The following is a 24,166-nucleotide window of genomic DNA, read 5'->3' as shown; positions in this document are numbered from 1 at the left end:
TTTAAATAAACCTTGTATGGTTTTAATTGAATTTCAGGTTTGATTTAACAATGAACGCTGTTGAAATACATGTCTGATTTATATTAGAATATACTGTAACAGTAATGGTGTTTTATGGATTTCAATTTTGGGAGGTGTTCTGTGATTCACTTGTCACTACAAAGATTGTGAATTCATGACTGTTTCTCACTGATAGCATAGCCATTAATAAACTGTCACTACAGTGGTAATTATACAGCAAACTTTCTTTGGAAGCAGTTTACTGTTGAGGGATTTTGAGAAACCAAAGAATGCATATTCTAGTAAACTTAAAACAGTTTTGTAAGCCTTTTAAAGAGGTTCTAGCTGCAGTCTATTAGTTTTTACAATAGTGCAGTGAATCTAGTTAGTAGGAGGATTGGAACCGCTGACCATTTAAGCATCAGTAAGTCACGGCCATCCCTGCACGCACAGCAAATGTGAAGTCCAAGACCTGCTGTGAGACAGATGACTTGAAATATGTCACTCAGTACGCAACATCTGTCACTAGGCTCCACTTTGAATCCAGCAGTGGATTCTACTCTTGCTGGAATTCTTCACCATTACACTGAGGAATCACTTCTCCAATCCTGCTGCAGGCAAGATCTGGCAAAGTATGGCAAAGATCTGGCAAAGATCCCATGGTTTCAGTAAGATACCAGACCTGTCGATTGGTATTGGCTTATTATTATCACTTGTACTGAGGTACAGTGAAAAACTTGTCTTGCATACCGAACGTACAGATCAATTCATTATACAGTTAAATAATTTTTGTTTACTTTAACTTAACATATTAATTTATTTCTAGTGTTTTAATTAACTGCATTTTTATTTTTCGAAGAGATTTTTCAAAATTGTTTAATTTTGTATAATTTGTAAATGTCTCTGTATGCAAGAGATGGATAACAACTTGAAGTCATAGAGACGTACAGCGTGGAAACAGGCCTTTTAACTCTTGACAGCTTTGACAGAAGGCAAAACTTTTCCCCAGTTCTGTCTTCTGTCTAAATCTGTCAGGAGTGTTCCAGGAGTAAGGCATGTGCACTATCCCACCAGAGTTACAATTTGTGACCCTGACTTCATGGAGCAGAGGACCAGTGAGGTGAGTCTTCCACATCCAGACAAGGTGAATATGGGTGGCTGGGGCCTTCAGTGACTTCCATTGTACCAGAATGGAAGCTTTATTTTGGGCAACTCTTTTGGACCAAGTATCATTGGTTACAATGCAGAAAGAGGCTATTTGGCCCTTTGTGTCTGTACTGGACAAAAGCCTCAACGGTGAATGGTTCAGCTTCTTCCTCCACTAGATTTGTCATGTGAATGCAGGGAGTTCAGTTCTATATCCAGATAATTACTATCAATGATCTCCCCTCCTGTTTCTACACCAAAACCTCTGGAACCTGTCAAAAATCTATCCTCTTTTCTTCTCCCCCCCCCCCCCCCCATTCCTTGTCTCTAAGCTGCCCATTGTTGACATCATCCAAAAACGTCATAGTTTCATATCTTTACTGACAACACCCAGCCCATCTTACCAACACTTCACTTGCCCTCTCAGATGCCAGTGCAAAGTTACACTTCTCATTCAATATACAAGAACATACAGAGCCTGAGAAATAGAAGTGGGAGCAGGCCATTCAGCCCCTTTTGTCTGCTTTGCCATTCAGAAAGATCAAGGCTAATCATCTACCTCAGATGTTTTACTACCCTATCCTCCTATCTCTATATCCCATGATTCCTTTAAAAACCAGAAATCTATCATTTTTAACATAATCACTGACTATATTGCAATATCCCTCCAGAATTGAGAACTCTTTAAAAAAAAACTCCCCACCCACTGAGTGTAGAAATCCTTATTTCAATCCTGAAGTGGTCTACCCTTTCAATATGAGAATATTATATGGGATTGGATGAGCTTACTCATTAAATGTTGGAAAGATTGTAACCATTGTGTCCAGTCCCTATAACAATCTCCTGTTTGCAGCTTTGGCACCGACCCTTTTAGTGTTGTCTAAGACTGAACAGAACCTTTTGTAGTTTTGAGATGTATTTGACCCTCAGCTGTACTTTTGACCCCACATCCTCTACATCATTAAGTCCCTTGGTGTGATCTTACTTGTGATCAGCCTTGCCTCAGCTCATCTGCTGAAACTCGCATCCATAACTTTGTTGCTTCCAACCAACTATTCCAGTGTACCCCTGGCTGACCCTCTCACCTTGTATTCTCTGTAAATGTGTGGTCATCCAAGACTGCTGTTTGTGGCCTAGCATGCACCAGTGTCCCTTTCTTCACTGACCTATGTGGCTTCTAGTTGGCAATGCTTCGGGTTTAATTTTAACTAACTTTTAAACCCCCTTCATAGCTTTACCCTGGCTTATCTATGGAACCTCTTGCTGCTCTCAAACTCTCAGATCGAGACAATTTCCCAAACCTTGCTGGCATCTCTGATTTTGATCACTCACTGTCAATGGCCCTACGTCCTGCTGCCAGTCTTCTCATTGTCAATTTCTCTTTACTCATCTTCTCTTCATGAATCCTACTTCTTTGACTAATCTTTTGTCACCTAAGCTATTCAGTTCTTTTTTTATGGGCTCAAATTCTGTTTGACAGAGCTCATGTGAAATGTGCTAACATGCGCTAGTGTCCCTTTCTGCACTGACCTATGTGGTCTCTAGTTGGCAATGCTTCTTAGGAGCATTTAACTGCGGGACATTTGTCCCCTTGGGGCATTTAACTGTGTTAAAAGTGCTATATAAATTTAACTTGCTGCTAGCATATCATCTGTCCTTCTAAAAACCCTACAATAAGTTTATCAATAAAGTATATATATGTTTTTTAGGGGGACGAAACAAATCCACTATGAGTAAAATAATGGATGGAGCTCAAAATGGTATCTTTTGCAACGTTGAACTGAAGATTGAAGGTAATGATAAGGCACCTGTTGGTTGTGCTACAGCAAAAGAATTGTGTGTTCCTCAATTCAAGAAAAGAATTTCACCCATTACTCATCTGCACGCTCCATTCAAAAGGCCAAGAATTGTTGAAGAAATGTGTTCATTGCCTTGTGGTAATAAACTATGTTCTAAAATGATGGAATCACCAACAGGCCACCGACATTATGCTCAGTCAAATAACTTGACAGGAGATCCACGTGCAACAGTGTCTGCAGACACACGGCATGTTTCTTCATCTCTCACATCAGATGAGAATGAAGACCTTGATGATTCATTGCTGGAATTGGAGGAAAAGGAAGGTGATGGGGAGGATCTAATGAACCTTACATCAGAGGAAATAGATAAGATTCTCCAGGAATCAGATGATAACATTGTTGATAATTCTGATTCATTTAAATTAGGTGATGTGAGTGGAATAGGTGATGACGCACTTGGTGAGCATAAATATAGTGACATTAGTTGCTTCTCTTTGTCTCCCCCAAGTACATCACAGTTGCCCAAAAACTACCTTGTTACTGATGAATTAGAAACAAGTTATTTAGGTAATGACTTGACAGCAGATGTTTCTGTATTGAAAGTGGACAAAGAGGTTAATCAAAGTGTCAAGTCTGAACAGCATAATCACAATTCTGTTCATGAAAATACTGAGATAGAGAAACCAGAACAGCCTTATTACATATCAGTTGACAAGGTTGCTGTGATAAATCCTATGCAAAATGGTGCGGATGTAGAAACTGATGAGAGAGACCACATACCAAGCAGCAACGAAGCAGGTCCTGAAACTCAGGATAAGATGCTCATAGCTGTCTCGCCGGGCACTTCATCAAACATGCTCAAGGAAGACAATAAGTCGATATTGTTGGAACAAAATATTTCTGAAGAAAAGACAGATCGTGGAAGGGTGAAAGAACACACCACCATTCCTGGATCTCGTGAAGATGAAGTTCCTGATCTGAAGGTAAACAGGCTCTAAATTATTTTTATGTCTTAACATTGTATAAGAAGGTTCCATTAGTTACATAGCAAGTATGTCTTGCACAGCTGAAGTAAATTAAATAATATGTGGAAGTCTGTAACCAAGTCTTTGAGAATATTATCATAACCATCACAGTACTTAATATGATTGATTAGCATGCATTTTCTTAGAAGCTCAAGCACAAAATTGAAGGCAGTACTGAGGGAGTTCTGCCCTGTAATACATGACAGTTTTTTAGTAAACCAAAATCTGTTCAGTTCACTTGGGTTCATGTAAAATATCCCAAGACCCTATTTTGAGGAAGTGCAAGAGTGAATTGCAGGCAGCATTAACCTGTAGAAGCTAATATCACTCGAGCAAGGATTTATAAGGAAGAAAATATAAATTAGATTTATTTAAATGATACACATAAAGCTAATTAAACAATTAGAAAACACAGAAGATTAAAAAATTACAAGACCCATTTTATGCTACAGATTGTTAATCAAGTACCGCTCTGGATCTTTTCTAGCGCAGGATTCAAGTCTTGATGTTATTGTTAATTAATTGTACAGTTAATTAATGTTTTAATTATTTATAAATATTTTAGTAAACTTTAAAATGTATTAAAACTATTTAAAAAATGATTTGTTCTTAAACACTTAATTTTAATTGTTAATGTTTCTGATATCAAAGATAATCAAAACATTTTGCTTTGCTCCACCCATTCCCCTCACATCTTTATACCAGGCGATCTCCCTTCTATCTTTCAGTCCAGATGAAGGGTCTTGACCCAAGACGTTGACTGTCCATAGAATGCTGCCTGACCCGCTGAGTTCCTCCAGCATCTATTTGTTGCTCCAGATTCCAGCATTTGCAATCTCTTGTGCTTTAACAAAGCTGTTTCTTAGTGGAAAATTAGCCCAAGTTCATGCCTTGAGGATTGTTGCATTGTATATATGTGGGACCAGGAGATCTCTACATTGGCACATTTTAACTTGCCGTGTGTAGATACCAAAAGTTCTGTCCATATTTATAACACAGAATGTGCTTCACTAAAGCATTATTCATACAGGGAAATCTGGCCTGTTATTTTTTCCCCATGGAACCTCTGTCCTGGTAAAATCACGCAATTGATTTTATTTCCTTTCGCTAAGTGATACCAAAAATTGTATGGAGTTCTAATGCACTTTTATATATTTTTTATTGAATGGCATCTGACATCCCTTTACCAGCATTGTGACTTGATCTGTTTCCTCAAGTTTCAGTTTCCTTAATCCTATATTTTCCTTGCTTCCCATTGTCCTTGTCAATGGAGGTGGGTAGAATAGATAAGGTATCTTTATTAGTTACATGTACATGGAAACACAGCAGTGAAATGCACCTTTTGCGTAGAGTGTTCTGGGGTCAGCCCACAAGTGCCGCCATGCTTCCAGCGTCAACGTAGCACGCCCACAACTTCCTAACCCGTACGTCTTTGGAATGTAGGAGGAAACCAGAGCACCCAGAGGAAACTCATGCAGACGGGGAGAACATGCAAACTCCTTACAGACAGTGGCCGGAATTGAACCCGGGTTGCTGGTGCTGTAAGACGTTACGCTAACCGCTACACTGCCATGCCGTATTGTAGGTTTTGTATTATAAACTTGTTGACTATATTTGGAAAATGCTCTAATGTCTTATAGGCTGTCAGCGAGCACAAGCAGAGTGTTGCGGAATCTCCAAAAGAGAAGGGGCAACAGAAATTTAAGCCAGCAAAACAGGCAGAGCACATCCAGAAACAAGACAGAAACAAGGTAAATCGTCACCTATGAATTTACAAAATGGCACAAAAATTGTTGATACTGTTTTTGTTATAGACTGCATTCATATCATAAATAGCAAATTATTTATTTTAACATAAGCAGAGGGTGGTGGTCAAGGGGTGCTTTCTTACTGGAAGTCTGTAACCAGTGCTGGGATCATTGTTTGTCATTTGTAAATGACTTGGATGAAAATGTAGGTGGAACGGATTAGGAAGTGGAATGGTAGATAGCAGGGAAGGTTGTGAAAGGATACAGAGAGGCATTCTCAGAAAAGGAATTCAGCATGCTTGCTTTCACAGGCCAAGGCATTAAGAGTTAGGTTGTCACGTTGCATCTGTACAAGGCATTGGTCAGACCGCACTTGGAGTATTGAGTACAGTTCTGGTTGCCACCCACTACAGGATGCGGTAACATTAGAAAGCGTGCAGAAGAGATTATTTAGCTTTACTTATAAGGAGAGATTGGATAAACTAGGTTTACCTCTCACTGGAATGTAGGAAGCTGAGGGTGACGTTATAAAGTTTTATAAATTTGAGAGGCATAGATAGGTGGGATAATCGCAGTCTTTTTCCTAGGGTAGGGGAGTCTAAAACTAGAAGGCATAGGTTTAGGGTGAGAGGGGAGAAATTTAAAGGAGATCTGAGGGTTATGTTTTTCACTCATAGGGTGGAGGTTATGTGGAACAAGCTGGCAGAGGAAGTGGTAGAGGCAGATCCAGTACAATTACAATGCTTAAAAGGAACTTGAACAGTTTCTTGGTTAGGAAAGGACTAGAGGGAAACGGGCCTAGTGCAGGAAAATGGGATTAGTGTAGATTGGTATCATGGACCAATTAGGCTGAAGGGCCTAATTCTGTGCTGTACAACTCTGACTCTATAGGACAGCAATTAGTAGAATGCTTTTTCATGTCTATGATTTAGGTTTAGTTTGGAGATCAATATGTCATCAGTGAAACCAGTAAGCACAGTTCAGTTCCCAAGAAATGTCATTATGTTTGTAGTTTATTCCCAGAAAATAAACTTTTTAATATTGTTTTGATACCTTATTTTATTTTCCACATATTAATGCACATCTAGTTTATTATCTGTCTTAAACTATTACTTCCAGTATTCTCTTCAGCCTCTAGATGGAAGCAATGCATTATGCCACCCAGAGCAGTTATTGAGCCTCTGTAGACGCTTGCGTTTATGGCAGTAGGTTACACAATTTCTTTTGTATTCCTTGCACACACATTATCTGGTCCATTAGCTTGGAATGTTTCCAATCTATATCGTCATGTATCTGTGCAAAAAAGGGGCTCGGCTTTAATTGAAAGAGGGAAAACAAAGTCTTTTGCCCAGGATTATTAACAAGTTCATATGTTCTTTTCAGATTGAAATCTGCATTTAGTGAGGAGATAGAAACAGCAGAAACGTACATATCTTAAGCATGTTGCAAACCACGTGAAGGAAAGTTATAAGAATCAAGGTAACCTGTAGTGCGTGGAGTAACAACAGTGTGTTGGAGAAGTTTGAAATAAGTCTGTGAATTCCTGAAATGTGTTTGTAATTTTGAATCATCTTTTTCTTCTAAACAACAAATGCTACAATATTATAGGAGGGGGAAAAGGTCTAATCTCTGAATCCAATGAACATGGAAATTTTCCATTCGTAAAGTTCTTAGGTTTGTGATGATTTTGGTTAACCTGTAATGAAAGTAAGTTTCATTGTTAAGGTAGCAAAATCAAATGCATTCTCTGTAAATTGGACCGCATTTTATTGCACAGAATCCAAAGAGGAAATCCTTTCCATTAAATATTTTTATTTTCTTAATGTTCCTTTTCCTCTTCCTCTTAGGCTTTCAATATTTATTCTTTAAAATGTAATTTTCAATGCAAGCAGGAAGGTGAAAAGTTAGTAATTATATTATTTTTTCATTCCCTATTTTGTATGTATTTTTTTCTGTTCTCTCAGATATGGAAACATGAGGCAGTGAAGTTTTAGAATATTTTATGTGGTGACTATAAACCATTATCATGGCTAATCTTATTGTTATCAATTTGAACAACAAAAAGCAGGATCATATCTGGTGGTTATTTCCATATTTGCCACAGACATTTTGTTGTTGAAAGCAATCTTCTTTGTCTCATATCTAAGTTGCATAAGATGCTGATAATGGTACTGGGGAACAGATTGTATTGATCTTATTTTATAACTTTGCTTATAGAAATGGTTGAAACAATCAGAACCAATTAACATTTGTGATGCCAACTTGTGTAGAGTGCTACTTTGCAAAGGTTGTACTTGTGTTGTAACACATAGTTTATAGGTCCCTACCACGCACTGACTTGGTTTATCCTTCCTTCCCCATACTCAGCTCCATCTGCCTTTTTTCTTTATCTGTTTTCACCTATCAGCCATCAGCCTCTGTCTCTAAACTCCCCCTCCCACACTGGGTTCCATCTGCCCATCATCCCCCACTTCACTTGGTTCCACCCATCATCTACCAACCCCTGTCTCGTCCCTCCTTCTCACCTCTTTGTACTGACTCACTCTACATTCAGTTTTATTGCACGTCCTCAACCCGAAATGTTGACCATTCCTTTGCCTCCGCAGATGCTGCTTGACCCACTAAGTTCCTCCAGCAGTTTGTTTTTCTTCCAGATTCCAGCAGTCTCTTGTGTCTCCTCTCTGCTTATTCTAGTTAGCCAACTGTAATAGTTAACTGGCACTAAATCTTTGTCATTGTTCTAGGCATTGAGAGAGGGAGACAATAAAATCCTTTGCCACATAACCTTTATTTGAGTCTACTGAAGGAACTCTTCACAAATTAGTGAAGTCCTTTTCACAGTCCTGATGCCTCAAGTAAAACTTCTGGCCCCCAGGACTCCTGTAGTAATTGCCTACAGATATTTGCTCTGTTGTAGTGATGCAACAAACATGTTTCAACCCAAAACTTCAGATGTTCTTGGGATAGTGCTTCCCCTGCCCAAAATCGTTGGTAAAAATGTAGAGTAAACTCTTAATAGCAGTAATTGATATTACATTAATCAGCTACTTTAAAAGTGTTGCCATAAAATGATCTTGTGCTGTAGGGACATGACATCATAAAGGACAAAACATGAGAGAATATTAACGGTTCTGGCAATAAAACAATTAAAAGTTGATGCTGTGGTCAGCGTTCAGACTAAGGCTTTAGGATTTCCAAAAGATATCTCCAAAATAGCAGCAAATTTTAAGAAATCTGATCACGTTCGATGTGAGGAACAAAGGACTGCAGCTGCTGGAATCTAGATGAAAAACACAACGGTGCTGGAGGAACTCAGCAGGCCAGGCAGCATCCGTGGAGAAAAGCAGGCGGTCAACGTTTCGTGTCAGGACCCTTCCTTACAACTGAAGATAGGAAAAGGGGAAGCCCATATATAGGTGGGAAAAGCGAAGCAGCAATAGTGGACAAAAGAGGGGAGGTGGGGTGGGCACAGGGTGTTGATAGGTAGATGCAGGTAAGAGATAGTGCTAGGCAGGTACGGGGAGGAGGGGAGAGCAGATCCACTGGGGGATGGGTCAAAGGTAAGAAGAGAGGAAAAAAAAAACAAAAGGAAGCTAGGAAAGGGAAGAAGAGAAGAAGGATGGTGGGGGGGGGGGGGGGGGGGGGGGGGGGGGGGGGGGGGGGGGGGGGGGGGGGGGGGGGGGGGGGGGGGGGGGGGGGGGGGGGGGGGGGGGGGGGGGGGGGGGGGGGGGGGGGGGGGGGGGGGGGGGGGGGGGGGGGGGGGGGGGGGGGGGGGGGGGGGGGGGGGGGGGGGGGGGGGGGGGGGGGGGGGGGGGGGGGGGGGGGGGGGGGGGGGGGGGGGGGGGGGGGGGGGGGGGGGGGGGGGGGGGGGGGGGGGTGGGGGGGGGGGGGGGGGGGGGAGGTGGAGATTACTTAAAGTGGGAGAATTCATATTCATACCATTAGGCTTGCAAGGCTCCAAGATGGAAAATGAGATGCTGTTCCTCCAATTTGCGCTTGGAATTTCTCTCGCAGTGGTGGAGGCTGAGGACTGTCATATCAGTGATAGTGTGGGAGGGGGAGTTGAAGTGACCGGCAACTGGGAGGTTTGAGCAGGTCGCGGTTATGGACGGAGCGCAGGGTGTTCTGTGAACAGTCACCTACTCTGTGTTTGGTCTCACCAATGTAGAGGAGGCACACTTGGAGCACCGAATGCAGTAGATGATCTTAATATCAAAATCTTACAGCAAAGTAAACCACAATGAGGTGACTGAAGACGTAGGCTGTTTTAGTGGAGATGAGCGAGGGATAGATGTTGGGCTCTCCTTTCAATTGTACAAAATTATGGTATATGTGACCATTGGATAGGTCAAATGGGAAGGGTCAAACGGAAAGAGGGCAAATGGGAGTTTGGCTTGATAATTCGCCCAGAAGATGTCACCTGCAATAATGCAGCACTGCCCTAAATGCTGCACTGAAATGCCAGCCTAGATAGTGCTGAGCACCTCACCTCCCAAGTATGTTGCCACTAAACCAAGGCTGACACCGATAAAGGTTGCATTACCTCTAGGTCCTTTTCATAAATATTAAACAATGGTATATAAATTGGATAGTACTCTTCAAACTATTTCTTCATCAGTCAGGGAATGACCAAGGTGATCCAAATTACTTTTTTCCAATAATTAAGCAATTCTGGTTTGAAGTCATGGCCTCTGATACTGATAGTAGACATAAAAATGCAGATTGTCCTTCCCTACTTAAAATGAAATAGCAATCATGGCAACTTAATCTAGCAATCACAAATACCTTTTGGCCGAGCTGTCTTGCACCTATTATTGATCTATCAAACTGTTTGATTTGGAAAGCACAATAAAAATGTGAATCTATAATTTTGCTAGAATTAGGGAATTGTTTATTGCAATATTGCTCTCCAATGCAGAAATGGACAGATTTTCTTTCTTGTCTGTGTTCACCCTATAATTTGTGGGGGGAAAAGAAGCTATCTTAATACTATAACTCCTTAAGCATTCTTGAAAATTCAGTTAAAAAAATGTTGTGCCCGATGGAGTGAATATACTGTATGTTGTAACTAACCTGGGCGTTAACCATTGCAGCAATCGTGACATTCAGTTTTCCAATTTTAGGTAACCTCCCTTCTGATGGATTCCTTCCCCTTTTTCCACTCCCTTTCCCTCTCCTCCCCTTCAGATCCTCCCATTTTTTTTTGTCTCCTTTTCCTCAACTCCCCAGACCAGACCCCCCGTCACTTACCTTCACTCCAGCCTTCCCCCACTGGGTTCCATCCATTCACCTACCTCGCAGTTCACTCACATTCTCTCCCCCCCCACCCCACCCCACCCCACCCCCCATCGCCAATCTGGTTCTGATTCCATCTGACATTCACCTCTACCCTAATGGCTCCTGTTATTACCTCCTTTACATCAGAGTCCAGCAATGGTAACCCTTTGTGCTCCTGTTTATCTCCCTCCAGCAGCTGTCTTCAACCTTAACATTCCCCTCTCCCACCTTACTCTGTCTGCCTCTCAATTTTTTTTCTCTTTGCCTCCATTTATCATTAACTTGCCACTTTCTCACCAAATCTACCCTCCCTCCCTCCCTCCCTCCCTCCTCCCGTCCCCCACCTGGCAACCTGCCTGTCATATTTCAACCCCTCCTCAGTCCACCAATCACCTCAACTCCTGTCTACTCTCTGGACTGGCCATCTCTCCACTCCAACTCTCAGTCCTGATGCAGGGGGTTCAACCCAGCACTTTGACAATTGCTTTTCTCACACTGCTGGTAGGATCCGCTGAGTTCCTCCAGCAGATTGTTAGTTGCTCCAGCAATCGGTGATCCTTGCAAAGGGAAAGCATTTCAAATTGTAATTTTCATTGTAAACCATTTCAAATAAAACCACTCTCCCAATGGGGTATGGGGCTGAATTGTTGCATTACAAGTGAGGGCGTTTCTATTTTATGGATGCTGGCATCTTTTTGTACTCAATCCAGGTGTCCTTTCATGCTTGGTCATGCACTTTGAGAATTGGACAGTTTAACCATAAAAGACTTCTTTACTGAAGATCATCCTGTGTGCTTAACATATCTATGTTGACAACATATCTATATGGAAAGAAACAATGGCTAATTTATTTTCTTGTCCCTAAGTGAACTGTGCAAACTAGGTGTAACTCTCCAGTTTGATCCACCCCTCTGTAAGATTAGCTTTATGTAAGATGGCTGTGGAAATACGATCAATATTGCTCTGTACTACACTGAATGTAGATATAATTTTAAGCAAGATACAGCTGTGTACTCCATCTTGTCGTTTAGGAGAAAGATTTCCACCAATGTGCATAATTAATTTATTTTGATCATAGTGTCATCAATTCTCTGCATAAAATTGCTGGAAATACTTGGTTAATTGAATAAATCAAATCATAAGTTAGTCAAAGCTATGCAGCTGTAACCCCACAGGTCCTGCATTCTTCTCAAGTAATAAATCCAAATTTGGAAGTAATTTCAGTAATACTGTGTGCACACATATACATTGATTGTAATGGACAGGGAAGGTGGTTCGCTTTATCCATTGAAAGTTGTCCAATCTTCACAGTGTATCAGACACATTGTACAATAACTCCAAACTAAGCTGGTTATTCAGACAAGTCAAGTTGGATGGAACATGTTTAAATTATTGACACAAATGAAGAAGCTGGAAAAAGGAAATCAACCAAATAAATAATTTGACTTCTTGAACTCTGAGAATGAACAGACAATTTAATTTTGACAATCAAATATTTATCTATCACTGTGCCTTCTTGAACATTTTGATAAATTAAATGGACAATATATGACTTATTTGTTGGTTTAATTGATTAAGATGTAAAATAACTCCTTTTAGAGATTGGAATATTCCCCAACTTGAAATATAGTTGGGTATAACCTGGTGGCTTTTTTTTCCGCTTTGTAAATGTTCCCTTGTTTTTTTTAACCTTTGGGTTCAAATGAGATGCCTTTGTCTACCATAGATTTTTATTGTTCAAGTATTTGAGAGTCTTCAGTTTGCATAGTCTACTACCATTCATTGTGTATTCCTGGTGAAACAAGTTACATGTAGTATTAATCTGACTTTATCTGAAAAAAGTGGAGAAGAAATCTTTGCAAAACCTAGCACACAGTTCAAGCAGCATAAATAAGTGCATAAGATATACAAATAAAAATGAGCTGACCAGCCTTTGAGAAACATATGACTATAATTTGGAAACATGTTTTCTATTCTGTGACTTTCAACAGTAGTTGAGTTTCTTTGCATTCCTGTTACATGACAACAGTTACAAGCATTCCACATACAACTGCTGCATCTTGAAACTTTGGAAAACCAGATAAAATGTAAGATGTGATTGTAAAATGACCACAAATTTAATGGTTTTTATTTTGCAGAACAGATGCAAGAACTGCAGTGTTTGGTGGACAAGGTGGCTGACAGAGGTTATTTCAGTTTTCGGCAGCACTGCTCAGACCTCACAATCAGGTAAAATAAACCTGAAATAATTGAAGCATCGATTTTTTAAAATTGAACATTTCGCTGCATTTTTATGGCAAACATTGTTTGCTTCACTTTTCCCCTCAAACTACTCACAAAATTGTGTACCTCCCATTCCATGAATATTTTTCTGAATTAAAGGATGAGGTGAAATATTGCAGGGCTCTTAGTGACGGTTACTATGCCTTTCCTCTTTCCTTCACCTGTCTAATATTGGTGCTGGAGTGTGAGAAATAACGGGGAGAACTTAAAGCAATTATTTTATATTAAAACAAAAAGGTTACACAAAAAAGCATTAACTGAAACCTGGTTGCCAACTGGACAAGAATGGACAAAAAATATATTTGAGATTATTATTACATTAGATGTGTGGTATCTTTTGTTTGCTGAGCACGGTGATGATTTGGATAGAGGGCCTCACGTAAGTAGTGTCAAATATAATGAGTAGATGTAGACCACTTGGCCCCCTCCAGCCTGCCCCACCATATAATATGATCATGGTTGACCTGTCCCAGACCTCAGCTCTTTAGTGCCAGTTCTCCATAGCCCTGAATTCCTGACCTTACTTCCACAATCCTCCAGGGTAGGGAATTCCAGGGATTCACACCTTCTGCAAGAAGAAGTTCATCTGCATGTGAGATTTAAAATGACTGCCCCCTAACTTTTAACTATGTCCCCTCATTTGAGAGCCCCCACTTGACAACTATCCTATCATTCCCCTTTAGGATCTTGAATGTTTCAATAAGATCATCCCTCATTCTTCTAGACTCCAGAACGTTGATATAATTTCTTTACCCAAGTTTGCAAAGAATGGTAATAAAGGAGGCAATGGTGATTCTTTAAAAGATCAAAGAATACTGATAATAATTGGTTGGAAATTGACAGATGAAATTCAATTTCATTTAGCATTAAGCAATATATTTTCAGTATATTCTAAATGAAGTAAGTTCAATGGTGTGGATGTTCAGGAGGATTAGGATTACATATACTCAGGGCACTGAAGATAATGTCTCATATTAATAACACTGTAAGGAAAGCTAGTGAAAGTGTAAATTTTGTTGTTAGCTAAAGAACATTGATGAGCAACTGATATAATGCCGACCGTCTGTAGTGTTGGGTTCCAATACAGTAAAGATTCTGCACTGCAAAAAAAATAAAGAACTTTGCATCTGTATACAATGCCTTGATTTATAAGATGAAAGATATCATTTAACTTTAACAATTTTATCAATTAATTTTTCTGCTACTCAGCATTTGTGGAAAGAAAAATTAGTTATCCTTTCAGATTGAAGCCCCTTCATCAGAGGCTAGTGTTTCCTTTTCCACAGATGATACCTGACCTGCTTTGTGTTTCCAGCAGTTTCTCTTTTCATTTCAGATTGCCAGAATCTGCAGTTTTTTGATTTTGCTGCTGTCACCTGGTCCTGGAGAGCAGGAAATTTTTTTTAAAATCTGGGTTACTATTTTATGTTGGGGTGAGTATTCCACAACTGCCACTAATTGAATCTATACAAGCCATGGGAGAAAAAAAAAACAAGAGTACATATAAACAGGGAAGAGACTGACAATCTCAATGAGAGAAATGCTGGGAAGGTCAATGGTTTTATCAAAAAACAGGAAAATATCACATTTCTTATTTTATGGATCAGCGGTCTTGAAATTGGGAGCAATAATTTTTCATAACCCATTGGTCTGTGCAAGTAATTGCTTCTATCCAAAGAGACCTTAAATCTGACTGGTACCTAGAAACTTCAGATGGCACTTGCTGTATTTTGCTTACAGTGAAATATTTTGCGAATTTGCTTTAATGTTGTAACGCTTGTTTTTTCAGAAATTATATGAACCGGTACACGTGTAGATCCAAGATTGATCTCAATGAATGGGCAAGCAAGAATGGGAGAAGTCCCCGTTTCAGTGAAATTGCACATTTTCTCCAGCGTGGTCCTCACCCCTAAATTGCACAGCCTAGAATCAGTTATATTCTGCGGACAAAGTACAAAGTTTCAGGTTCAGTCTATGTGGGTTTGTTTTTCAAGTTTCTGGCAGATGTTTATCCTATGCTTCTTAGAGAAACATCGTATTTAGTCTTAAAAAGATGAGTGCCTGATTGAGTGTATGGATATGTACTTGTCTGTAGGAATGGGGGTTGGCGGGATGGTCAAAGCCATATTCTGCTCTCTGTCTTGAGAATCAAAAGAATCCCAGGAATGTTGTATGAACATGCACAGCTACAATTTTTAGTTTTGAGGCAGTGTGCACAATTATAAGCTGCCAATAACATGTCTAAAGGAGTAGCAATTGAGAGGCATTATATTTTTGAGTCATGTTTAATCCTGAACACAATAATATCTGTACTTGCAAATTATACCCTACAATTGCAGATTGCCTGAGAAATTCAGTTTTGTTAATGAATGTAGTAATTTTAGAAATTGAAGGTAATTCATCTGGGCATTTAGAAGCAGGATTCTACAGCACTGGAAACTGCTTTGCATTATTCACTATTTTGTGAATATGTAACTGGCAATAGGGTATAATTCATGTGATTACTTTTTCAAAGCAGTAGTAATTTGGTAGTGATATCTGGAAAACAATTCTGCTTGTCCTTGAAACTTTCAAGTATGAGGAAGAAAAAGAAAGCAGTGAATTGCTTTTAACCCTTTATCTCTTATTCCTTCTGGGTTCAGTGCAGTTTGAGTGCTAGTTACGTTGTGATGACCTTTTAAATTCCACACACTAGGAACTGAAGGGGAAGTTGTTCCAAAAACAACTTTTTATTAGCAGTCTAATGCTTACACTCCACTCTGTGCCATTGCTGTCTGCCCCAAAATAGCAGTTTGAGCACTATTGTCAACAACATTAATGGTATTGGTACCAGACCTGCACCACATACCAGGTTTTGAAGAAATTTGCAGCCTGGGAGTTGTTAGAGTTTTGGATTGTGTCACATATTTATTTTGCAGTAAAGAGTGCAATTTATCTTCAGACTTCATTGAGAGAATTGAATTACAGTAAAGCATATTTCCCTTATTTACTGTGCCTTTAGTTAAAGAATTGTAATTTTTATATTTTTTTGATATCAAACAGCTAATTTAAGTCATTGACCCTTTTATATTTTCTATGACAACTGATTGACAGTTATTAATTCACCGTCTAAGTAACCTGCCAATAATGTGGAATAGTGCTTAATATTCTTTGATTATTTACCTTTTTCTCACACTTGTATAATCTTCTTCATGCTGTTTTTTGTAGCAATGTTTTAATGCCTTTTGTAGTTATGTATCAGCCTTTAGATAATTAAGACCATGATTGGACTGTGATTGTATCATCGATGTGAAGTGATTTTGCCTTATGCTAGTATTGTTGCAGTGCAGTTTAAAGCTTGGCACAAACTGACTGTCACCTGATACTAAATCACGGTAATGTGCAATTGTCAAGCAAAAATTACTCTTGGCACACTGTGAATCAAACTGATACAAATGATGCACAATGGCACCAAAAAGTTTTTAAAAACAAATTTGGCAATTGTGTGGGTGATTGCTGTATACTGTTAAACTATCATAGTAATATGCAATGTTGTATAATAATTTAAGTATTGGTTGTAATTTATTTAGATTTGGTAGTAATGTTAGATTACCCAAGTCATCAGCCTTTGAGGAAAGAATTACATTTATCATTACAGCAGGCCTCAACAGGTGGGTTGCTATAGCTTAGCCTCTTACTGCGGTCTCAACTCCAGGCTTCTACCTCTAGTTCTTACCTGCTTGAATCCTTCCATGTTTAATGATTTTGAAAGTTTTACCAGAATTAGGGATAATCACTTAAAGCAGGTTGGAGGCTCTTCCTGGTGCATCACACCAGTGCCACACAGGAACTGCAAGTAGTGGATCATCCAGGGGCAGCACTTCCGTAAACTGAGGAACCTGGAATAGGGCAGACCATTTTAGTTTTCAGTTGGTTAAAGACACATTGGTTACAATGAAAGGAGGGGACACTGAAGCCTATTGATTCTGTAAAACAAAATCAGTATTGAATAATAACAGCTTTTACTTTGAATTGTGTACAAATATATTGATGGGTGATTAAACATGCACTAAGAGTGTTTAACGATTGTTAGTTGTGCTTTGCAGTTCAGTCCAGTTAGAAACGAGCATATTTGTGTTCAGTCTGCCCTGCCCATTATTGAGAGTTATCGGAGAGGAACCTCATAGCATCGCAGAAAAGAGAGTTCTACTCAAGTACCTAATGTGCTGGCTTCAACCATCAAAGACAATGAAGGAGGTGACTGAGAGACATGCAAGTGTTATAGTTTGAAAGGTAGTTCGAAAAGCTGGTCAAATGCATTTCGCTTTAAGCAATTTGAAGGGACTTGTTTGAAGTGAAGATTTGTTACAACCACTCAATGTTTTGATATATAGCCCAGATTACACAGGAACAAAGTATATTGGTTAATAAAGGGTCTACTGAGGCTGTGAAAAACAAACTGCTTTATTTGACGATGTCACTTGCCAAGAATACAGATTGCATAATGAAAAGTTGCCAATGTAGTCTTTCATTTATATCAGTTTCTTGTTGTAATTTTTGTTGGTTTTATATTTCTTCAGATGTTCAATTAAAGAAGTTTTCTTAATGTTTACCGATTTGTATATTTTTCATTTGTTACTTTAATAAAATATTTAATGAAATATTCAACCCTGATAAGTGTGAAGTGGTTCATTTTGGTAGGTCAAATATGGTGGCAGAATATAGTCTTAATGGTAAGACTCTTGGCAGTGTGGAGGATCAGAGGGATCTTGGGGTCTGAGTTCATAGGACGCTCAAAGCAGCTGCACAAGTTGACTCTGTGGTTAAGAAGGCATATGGTGTATTGTCCTTCTTCAACTGTGGAATTGAATTTAGGAACCGAGAGTTATTGTTGCAGCTATATAGGACCCTGGTCAGACCCCACTTGGAGTACTGTGCTCGGTTCTGGTCGCCTCACTACAAGAAGGATGTAGAAGCCATAGAGAGGGTGCAGAGGAGATTTACAAGGATGTTGCCTGGAATGCGGAGCATGCCTTATGAAAACAGGTTGAGGGAACTCGACCTTTTCTCCTTGGAGTGACGGAGGATGTGAGGTGACCTGATAGAGGTGTATAAGATGATGAGAGGCATTGATCACGTAGATAGAGACTTTTTCCCAGGGCTGAAATGGTTGCCACAAGAGGACTCAGGTTAAGGTGCTGGGGAGTAGGTACAGAGGAGATATCAGGGGTAAGTTTTTTTTACTCAGAGTGGTGAGCGCGTGGAATGGGCTGCCGGCAACGGTGGTGGAGGAGGATACGATAGGGTCTTTAAGAGACTTTTGGATAGGCACATGGAGCTTAGAAAAATAGAGGGGTATGAGTAAGCCTAGTAATTTCTACGGTAGGGACATGTTCGGTACAACTTTGTGGGCCGAAGGACCTGTATGTGCTGTAGGTTTTCTATGTTTCTATTTGTGACAGTTTATTCTGACCAAGTAGTTTAGACAAATTATGCATAGAAGTTAGAAAATGCATAATCCAAAGAAGTGCAATTGTTTTGTGAAATCCATAGTAACTGCTTCCAGGAATATGGAATTTTTGAATGCATAGTGGATCTCCTGAAATATTGCTCATGGTGATTTGGTGGATGCACAATTTTGTAGTTTCCACCAATTCCCTGCATTACACATTGTGACAATTGCTTCAGAACAAGAAAAGCATAACTACTTCTCCCTACAAACAACAAAATGCTTTTCCACATGATTCTTTTTATATCACTTGCCATGTATCTATCTTGTATTTCTTTCCCACTCAGCCTTTCTCTTAGTGTACATTATTAATTTTTCTTGCAGTGAGTTTACTATGGTTTCATTTGTCCTGGAGTCCATTATTTTCTCACATCAGAGAGCTCTTGGTACTGTTGTCTTTGTAGCTGGGTAAATGAATATGTCTCTGTTGAAAATCTGTTCTTTAAATGTACATTAAAATATTGGGATGGAATTTGCTGTGAAATAATGCCAACATTAACCCACTGCTGCTGTCTCCTTGATAAACGTGAGGACACTCAGGACTCATGCACAGATTCAGTGAAACTGGTGAAGCTTAGCCATTTATTTCTGGCCTTGACTTCAGCATTGAATTCTTTATAGAATCCAGCTGCATCACGTTAGACCTGGCAAAGGAATAATGAGCTCATTCATTTGAATGAAGAGTTGAATTTGCTCTAATGCTTTTAGTGTTCCAACTACTTTAAAATTTTTTTTTAATGTTTTTAATTGACTGTTAATAGGTTTTGAATATCTAGAATATTCAAAGGCATTCTAAAGTTCTTGCTAGACTTGACAGCTAGCAAAGCCTGCGTGCATGGTTGGTATCTGTGTAAGTGGCAAATTCAGGTGGCTCAGAGCTGGCAGCAAATTCTGACCCATAGCATGTAACTCTGTGTTACTTTTGGTCATGCAATAAGGTGTGATGTTATAGTTTGCAGAAAATGATTATCATATTCTTTTCATAATTTTTCCAAAAGCAATGCTGTTGCAAAGTACCAGGAATTTCTCGTGGGGCACAGTATTGCAATAACATGTCTATCAAATAGACTAACACATATTGTAGATCAAATATACAATGGACAGTTTATGAAAACATACACATAATAGAGTAAAGCATAGTTTTCTAATTGTAAATTTTCTGTTCCTGTTGTTTCCTTCATCTGCATTTCCATGTTCAGTTACAAGTCCATAAGTTCCAAATTATAGTGCCAATTAATTCCCTCAATGAATAACTGAATCAGAAATGTTTGTAATTTATCTCTTTGGTGTTTGTGAAGAGCTTATGCAAATTGATTTCTGTGTTTATGCATTACCACAGTGACTATATTTAAAGTGCTTCAATAACTGTAAAATGTCTTCACATTGACAAAATAGTTATGTACGTCACCTTTTCTATTGTAATAGTTAACTGTCATTTTAGTTGCAGACATAATATGTAAGCATTCTGATATACAAATGATATATTCAGTTCATTCTGATTTCAGTTACAATTCTGTTCAGTTATTCATTACCAAATTCATTGGTAGTACTTGGGAAATAAATCTCTTCTGAAGTATTGCACTAGCCACAATGCCTCATTAATCTGCATATCTGAAAGGTTTGTTAATATGCAAGAGTTAAGTAATAAGCCTTACACATTTTTGAAAAGTTTGTTGCTACATGCTCTCACTGCCACAGTATCCTCCATTTCTGAAACCTCAACTTACATTGACAATATAAATCCAGGTATATAAAATTACCTGTAACATTTATCTTTTAAGTAATACTTTGGCTGAAATGGGGTAATAATTAATCAATGTAAGAGTTATAGATTGTCACCAAAGGATGTTTAAAATAATCTCTAAGCTATCTATTGTGAGAAAAAATAGATAGTAAACACAAGAATATAGTAGCATAGTTTTTATTTTGAAAATATGCTCATACATTTTTGTATCATTTTACAATATGTAAAGTCATTGGTAAAAATGTAAAATCCTCTAATTTATATACAGCAGTAAGTAATCATGCTAGCCCTCTTAATAGTTAATAATATTTAACATATTTGCAAAATACAAAACTCTTGATACCCCTAATTTTTGTTTGTTTAGCCGCCATGCCAATATTTTTCTTGACAAAAAATTCAGATATCAGATGCAACTTTAAATGAAAGGTCAACAAATGGCAGGTACATCAGAATTTGAATAAATCGGTTAACAATTACAAGAATGGAAAGCAATTTAAGTAGAGAAGGTCATTCCTGTTACCCAAGAGATTCAAACTATCAACTTTAATCACATCCTCCTGCCTTGTTCCTGTGCCATTTAACTTATTGCAATGTTTTTGTTTAATAGTCAAGACATTATTGAATTGTCTCCATTAATTATTTGTAGCAATGCATTATTGCAATTAGCCATTGGGTGTTTTTTTAAAACCTGTTTGTACCCCCTTGTAATTGGTTTAATGTTAACCTTTGCAACAAACAATTTAATGAGCTTGACCACTTCTATCACTGCTAACAGTTTAGGGCTGCTGTGTGTTCCTGATACAAGGACCAAAGTTAATTAACACAATCCTGAATGCTCTTTTTTCACTTTGAGCAGTCAAAGGAAGCTTTGTGACATCTGTGGATCTTTTCCTCCATCTGCCTGATTATCTCTTCTCTGTGATACTACTAGAGATAGGGTGGCTTTTTTGGAAATCTGGTGCTGGGCATGTGAATGATGTGGCCTCCCCAGTGGAGCCAACCTTGAATATATGGACAATTGAGCCTCCAATTGGAGAGCGAATTCCAAAGGTCCACTACTCTCTGAAGAATTTTCTTGTCTCTGTGCTGAATGGCTGACCTTTTATGTGAGACTGTGACACTTCAGAGAATAGAAATGTCAACTCTGCATTTACCCTGAGATTTCATGTCATCTCTGTCTTAAATCATCATTTGCTATGGTTTTACTAAGGCTGCCAAACAATTTTTCTATGACTAAAAAATTGGGTGGTCTGTAGTTAGCCAGCTAATCCCTTTATCATTTTTTTTTGGAGTTGGGTAGAGTATTTGCCATTCTCAACAACTTTGGTGTGATCTCTGTTTTGAAAGTACCTTAGAAAGTTATTCCTGGGATGTGTTGTTAAACCTCCTTTCAATTATTAGTCTAGTACAGCATTTCACTCTTATCGCCTGCTATGTAAATTTCTAAAGGTTTCATTTCAAGTACTTGTGAATAAGTGCTCACATAGTATCTTTTACCTTTTGCCGTCATTCCTTAGACATTCCATGCTTTGATTTATATATAAACATCTTCCTTCTTGCTATTCATATAGATTACTAGTCTTCTGCCATACTCATGATCTTCCTATTATGTGCCTTCATTTCTCCGCCCTTTTTATTTGTAATATTAATGTAATTTAGTCTCATTTATATATAGCTATCTGGACATTCATGCAACACCATTACACCTGAAGATATTTTCGTCTTTGCCAAATTCACTCTGCACCTGATTACCATTCAGGCCTGCATTCTGGGATAATTTCATGGGCTGAGTGATCTGATTCCATTCACTCAGAGGTTTTTTTTCGAGTAAACTGGCACCTGAACCACAGACATAAGAACATTTTATAAAGACAGAGTGTATGACATTTTGTGTTATCTTATTATCAGAGCAATGTGAAATTAGAACAATTTTAAGCAGAGAATTGTACCCCTCTGCAGTAGTTGAGAATTTCCTCAGAAGTGTTCTCCATCTGCTATTGGACATGCAATTGGGGTCCATAAAGTGGAGTTACCTCTTTCAGGCAGCTCTGAAGAAATTCTTCAGCTATGTTGCACATTTAGTTCCATGCTGATGCTCAAAATTAATACATGATCCTAAGGACTTTGATGGATCACACACCAATACATGAATTGATCAAAGCCCAACTCTTCAGAGTGAGGGTATATTGCAAATCATAGTTTAACATCCAAGTAATTTCTGGGTACTCTGAGAAAAACTTTCACTCTGCTATGTTTCAGGTATATGGCCACAAAAGAGTTGAAAATAGCCAATCATCCCTTTCAAGGTAAATTGTACTACCAGCAGCTTAAGTGAGTGGAATAAATGAAATGCTGTATTTCCAAGATGGCAGCATGGTTTGCAAAGCAATCTGTTTCATTAAGTACTTTTGTATTGCCCTTAACTCTAGCTGTATGTTGTAATATTATTACCACAGGGATCAGACTTGAAATAGAAACAGCTGCTATGTTAATGCCATGGGCCACAAGAAGTAGCAAGGAAGATCATGGGTGGAAATAGAGGATGGCCCTTCATGAGAAGGGTATCACGTACTGTATATTAACTTTTAATTTTGATCTCCCTGAAACACCTACCAGGAATAAGTGCTTCACCTATTTTAAGAGGAGGAATCTTAATTTGTATGGAATTTGGGATAAAATTTGGGCACAGGTTGCTAAGATGGTTTGTGCTTTTCCAGTTGCATTTTCCTGCAATTTTGCATTAAATATGAAAGCATCTTTAGACCCTTGCATCTGTTTTTTATTTGCTGCTTTGAATACCTTAGACTATTTTGTTAGGCCCTCTGGTTCTTCATTCTTTCCAACAGTTGTAAATTTTAATTTCAGTAAATTAAAATTCTTCCATTGACATAGAAAGTTAGAAAAGGATCACATTGTTTTAATTGTTTTAAATATGTTTTTGTATGTTTCTGCCAGCTATCATTTTGTAATTTGACTCTTTCATTTATTGACATTTATTTCTTGGCAGAATCTCTCATAAGTATGTAGCTTTAAGCAATCATTGTAAATATGCAAAAATAATAAAGGTGATTTCATAAGCTTGCACATACTTGTATAGATAATTAATTACCCAACTTCTGAAGGGAATTTAAAAGACCTGGAGAACTAATTTGAACTTGATTTTTATAGATCATTCAAAATCACATAGTGGAAAAACTTTTGTAGTTGGACGGTAATACAAACTTAAGTTACTTTTTACTCTTGCTCTTTGGAACATTAGTATCTCCTTCCTGTGCAATATATTATTCACAACTGTGATATTGGTCTGTGCTCAGATCTTTACCATTTTCACTTTGAAAGAAATTTAGGAGTGCAATCTGAGATTTTAGGCACGATATTTTGTCTCTGCTTGGGATCATTTTGCTTATCACTGTTAAATGATCAGCTCAGTACGCAGGAGCTTAGCTACAGGTACCAGTTTTTTTTATCAATACAGCATGATACAGAGTGCCACCAGATATTTGTAGATAGAGTCTCAGAATGACTGGATTATTTCTCAAATAATACGAACTGCCATAAGCTAACATATAAGTGAGTACAAAGGGGTAGTTTTCAATGTTCCAAGACATTCCAACACCATAATGAATATAAATAGCCAGTGAACTCCTCGATAGACT

General features: G+C 38.5%; 1 protein-coding gene across 1 annotated transcript; it reads left to right on the top strand.

Annotated features, from left to right (window-relative positions):
- The first annotated feature begins 3,054 nt into the window (after positions 1-3,054).
- On the top strand, positions 3,055-7,712 carry LOC127581899 (uncharacterized). The gene is made up of 3 exons (XM_052036729.1): positions 3,055-3,928; positions 5,611-5,721; positions 7,683-7,712. The coding sequence occupies exons 1-3, from the start codon at positions 3,065-3,067 to the stop codon at positions 7,710-7,712; spliced, it is 1,005 nt and encodes a 334-aa protein (XP_051892689.1). The 5' UTR covers positions 3,055-3,064.
- Positions 7,713-24,166: the final 16,454 nt, after the last annotated feature.

The sequence above is a fragment of the Pristis pectinata genome, chromosome 22, assembly GCF_009764475.1.
Source record: "Pristis pectinata isolate sPriPec2 chromosome 22, sPriPec2.1.pri, whole genome shotgun sequence".
NCBI classification, from domain to species: Eukaryota; Metazoa; Chordata; class Chondrichthyes; order Rhinopristiformes; family Pristidae; genus Pristis; species Pristis pectinata.
This window is presented reverse-complemented; position numbering and strand designations above follow the sequence as displayed.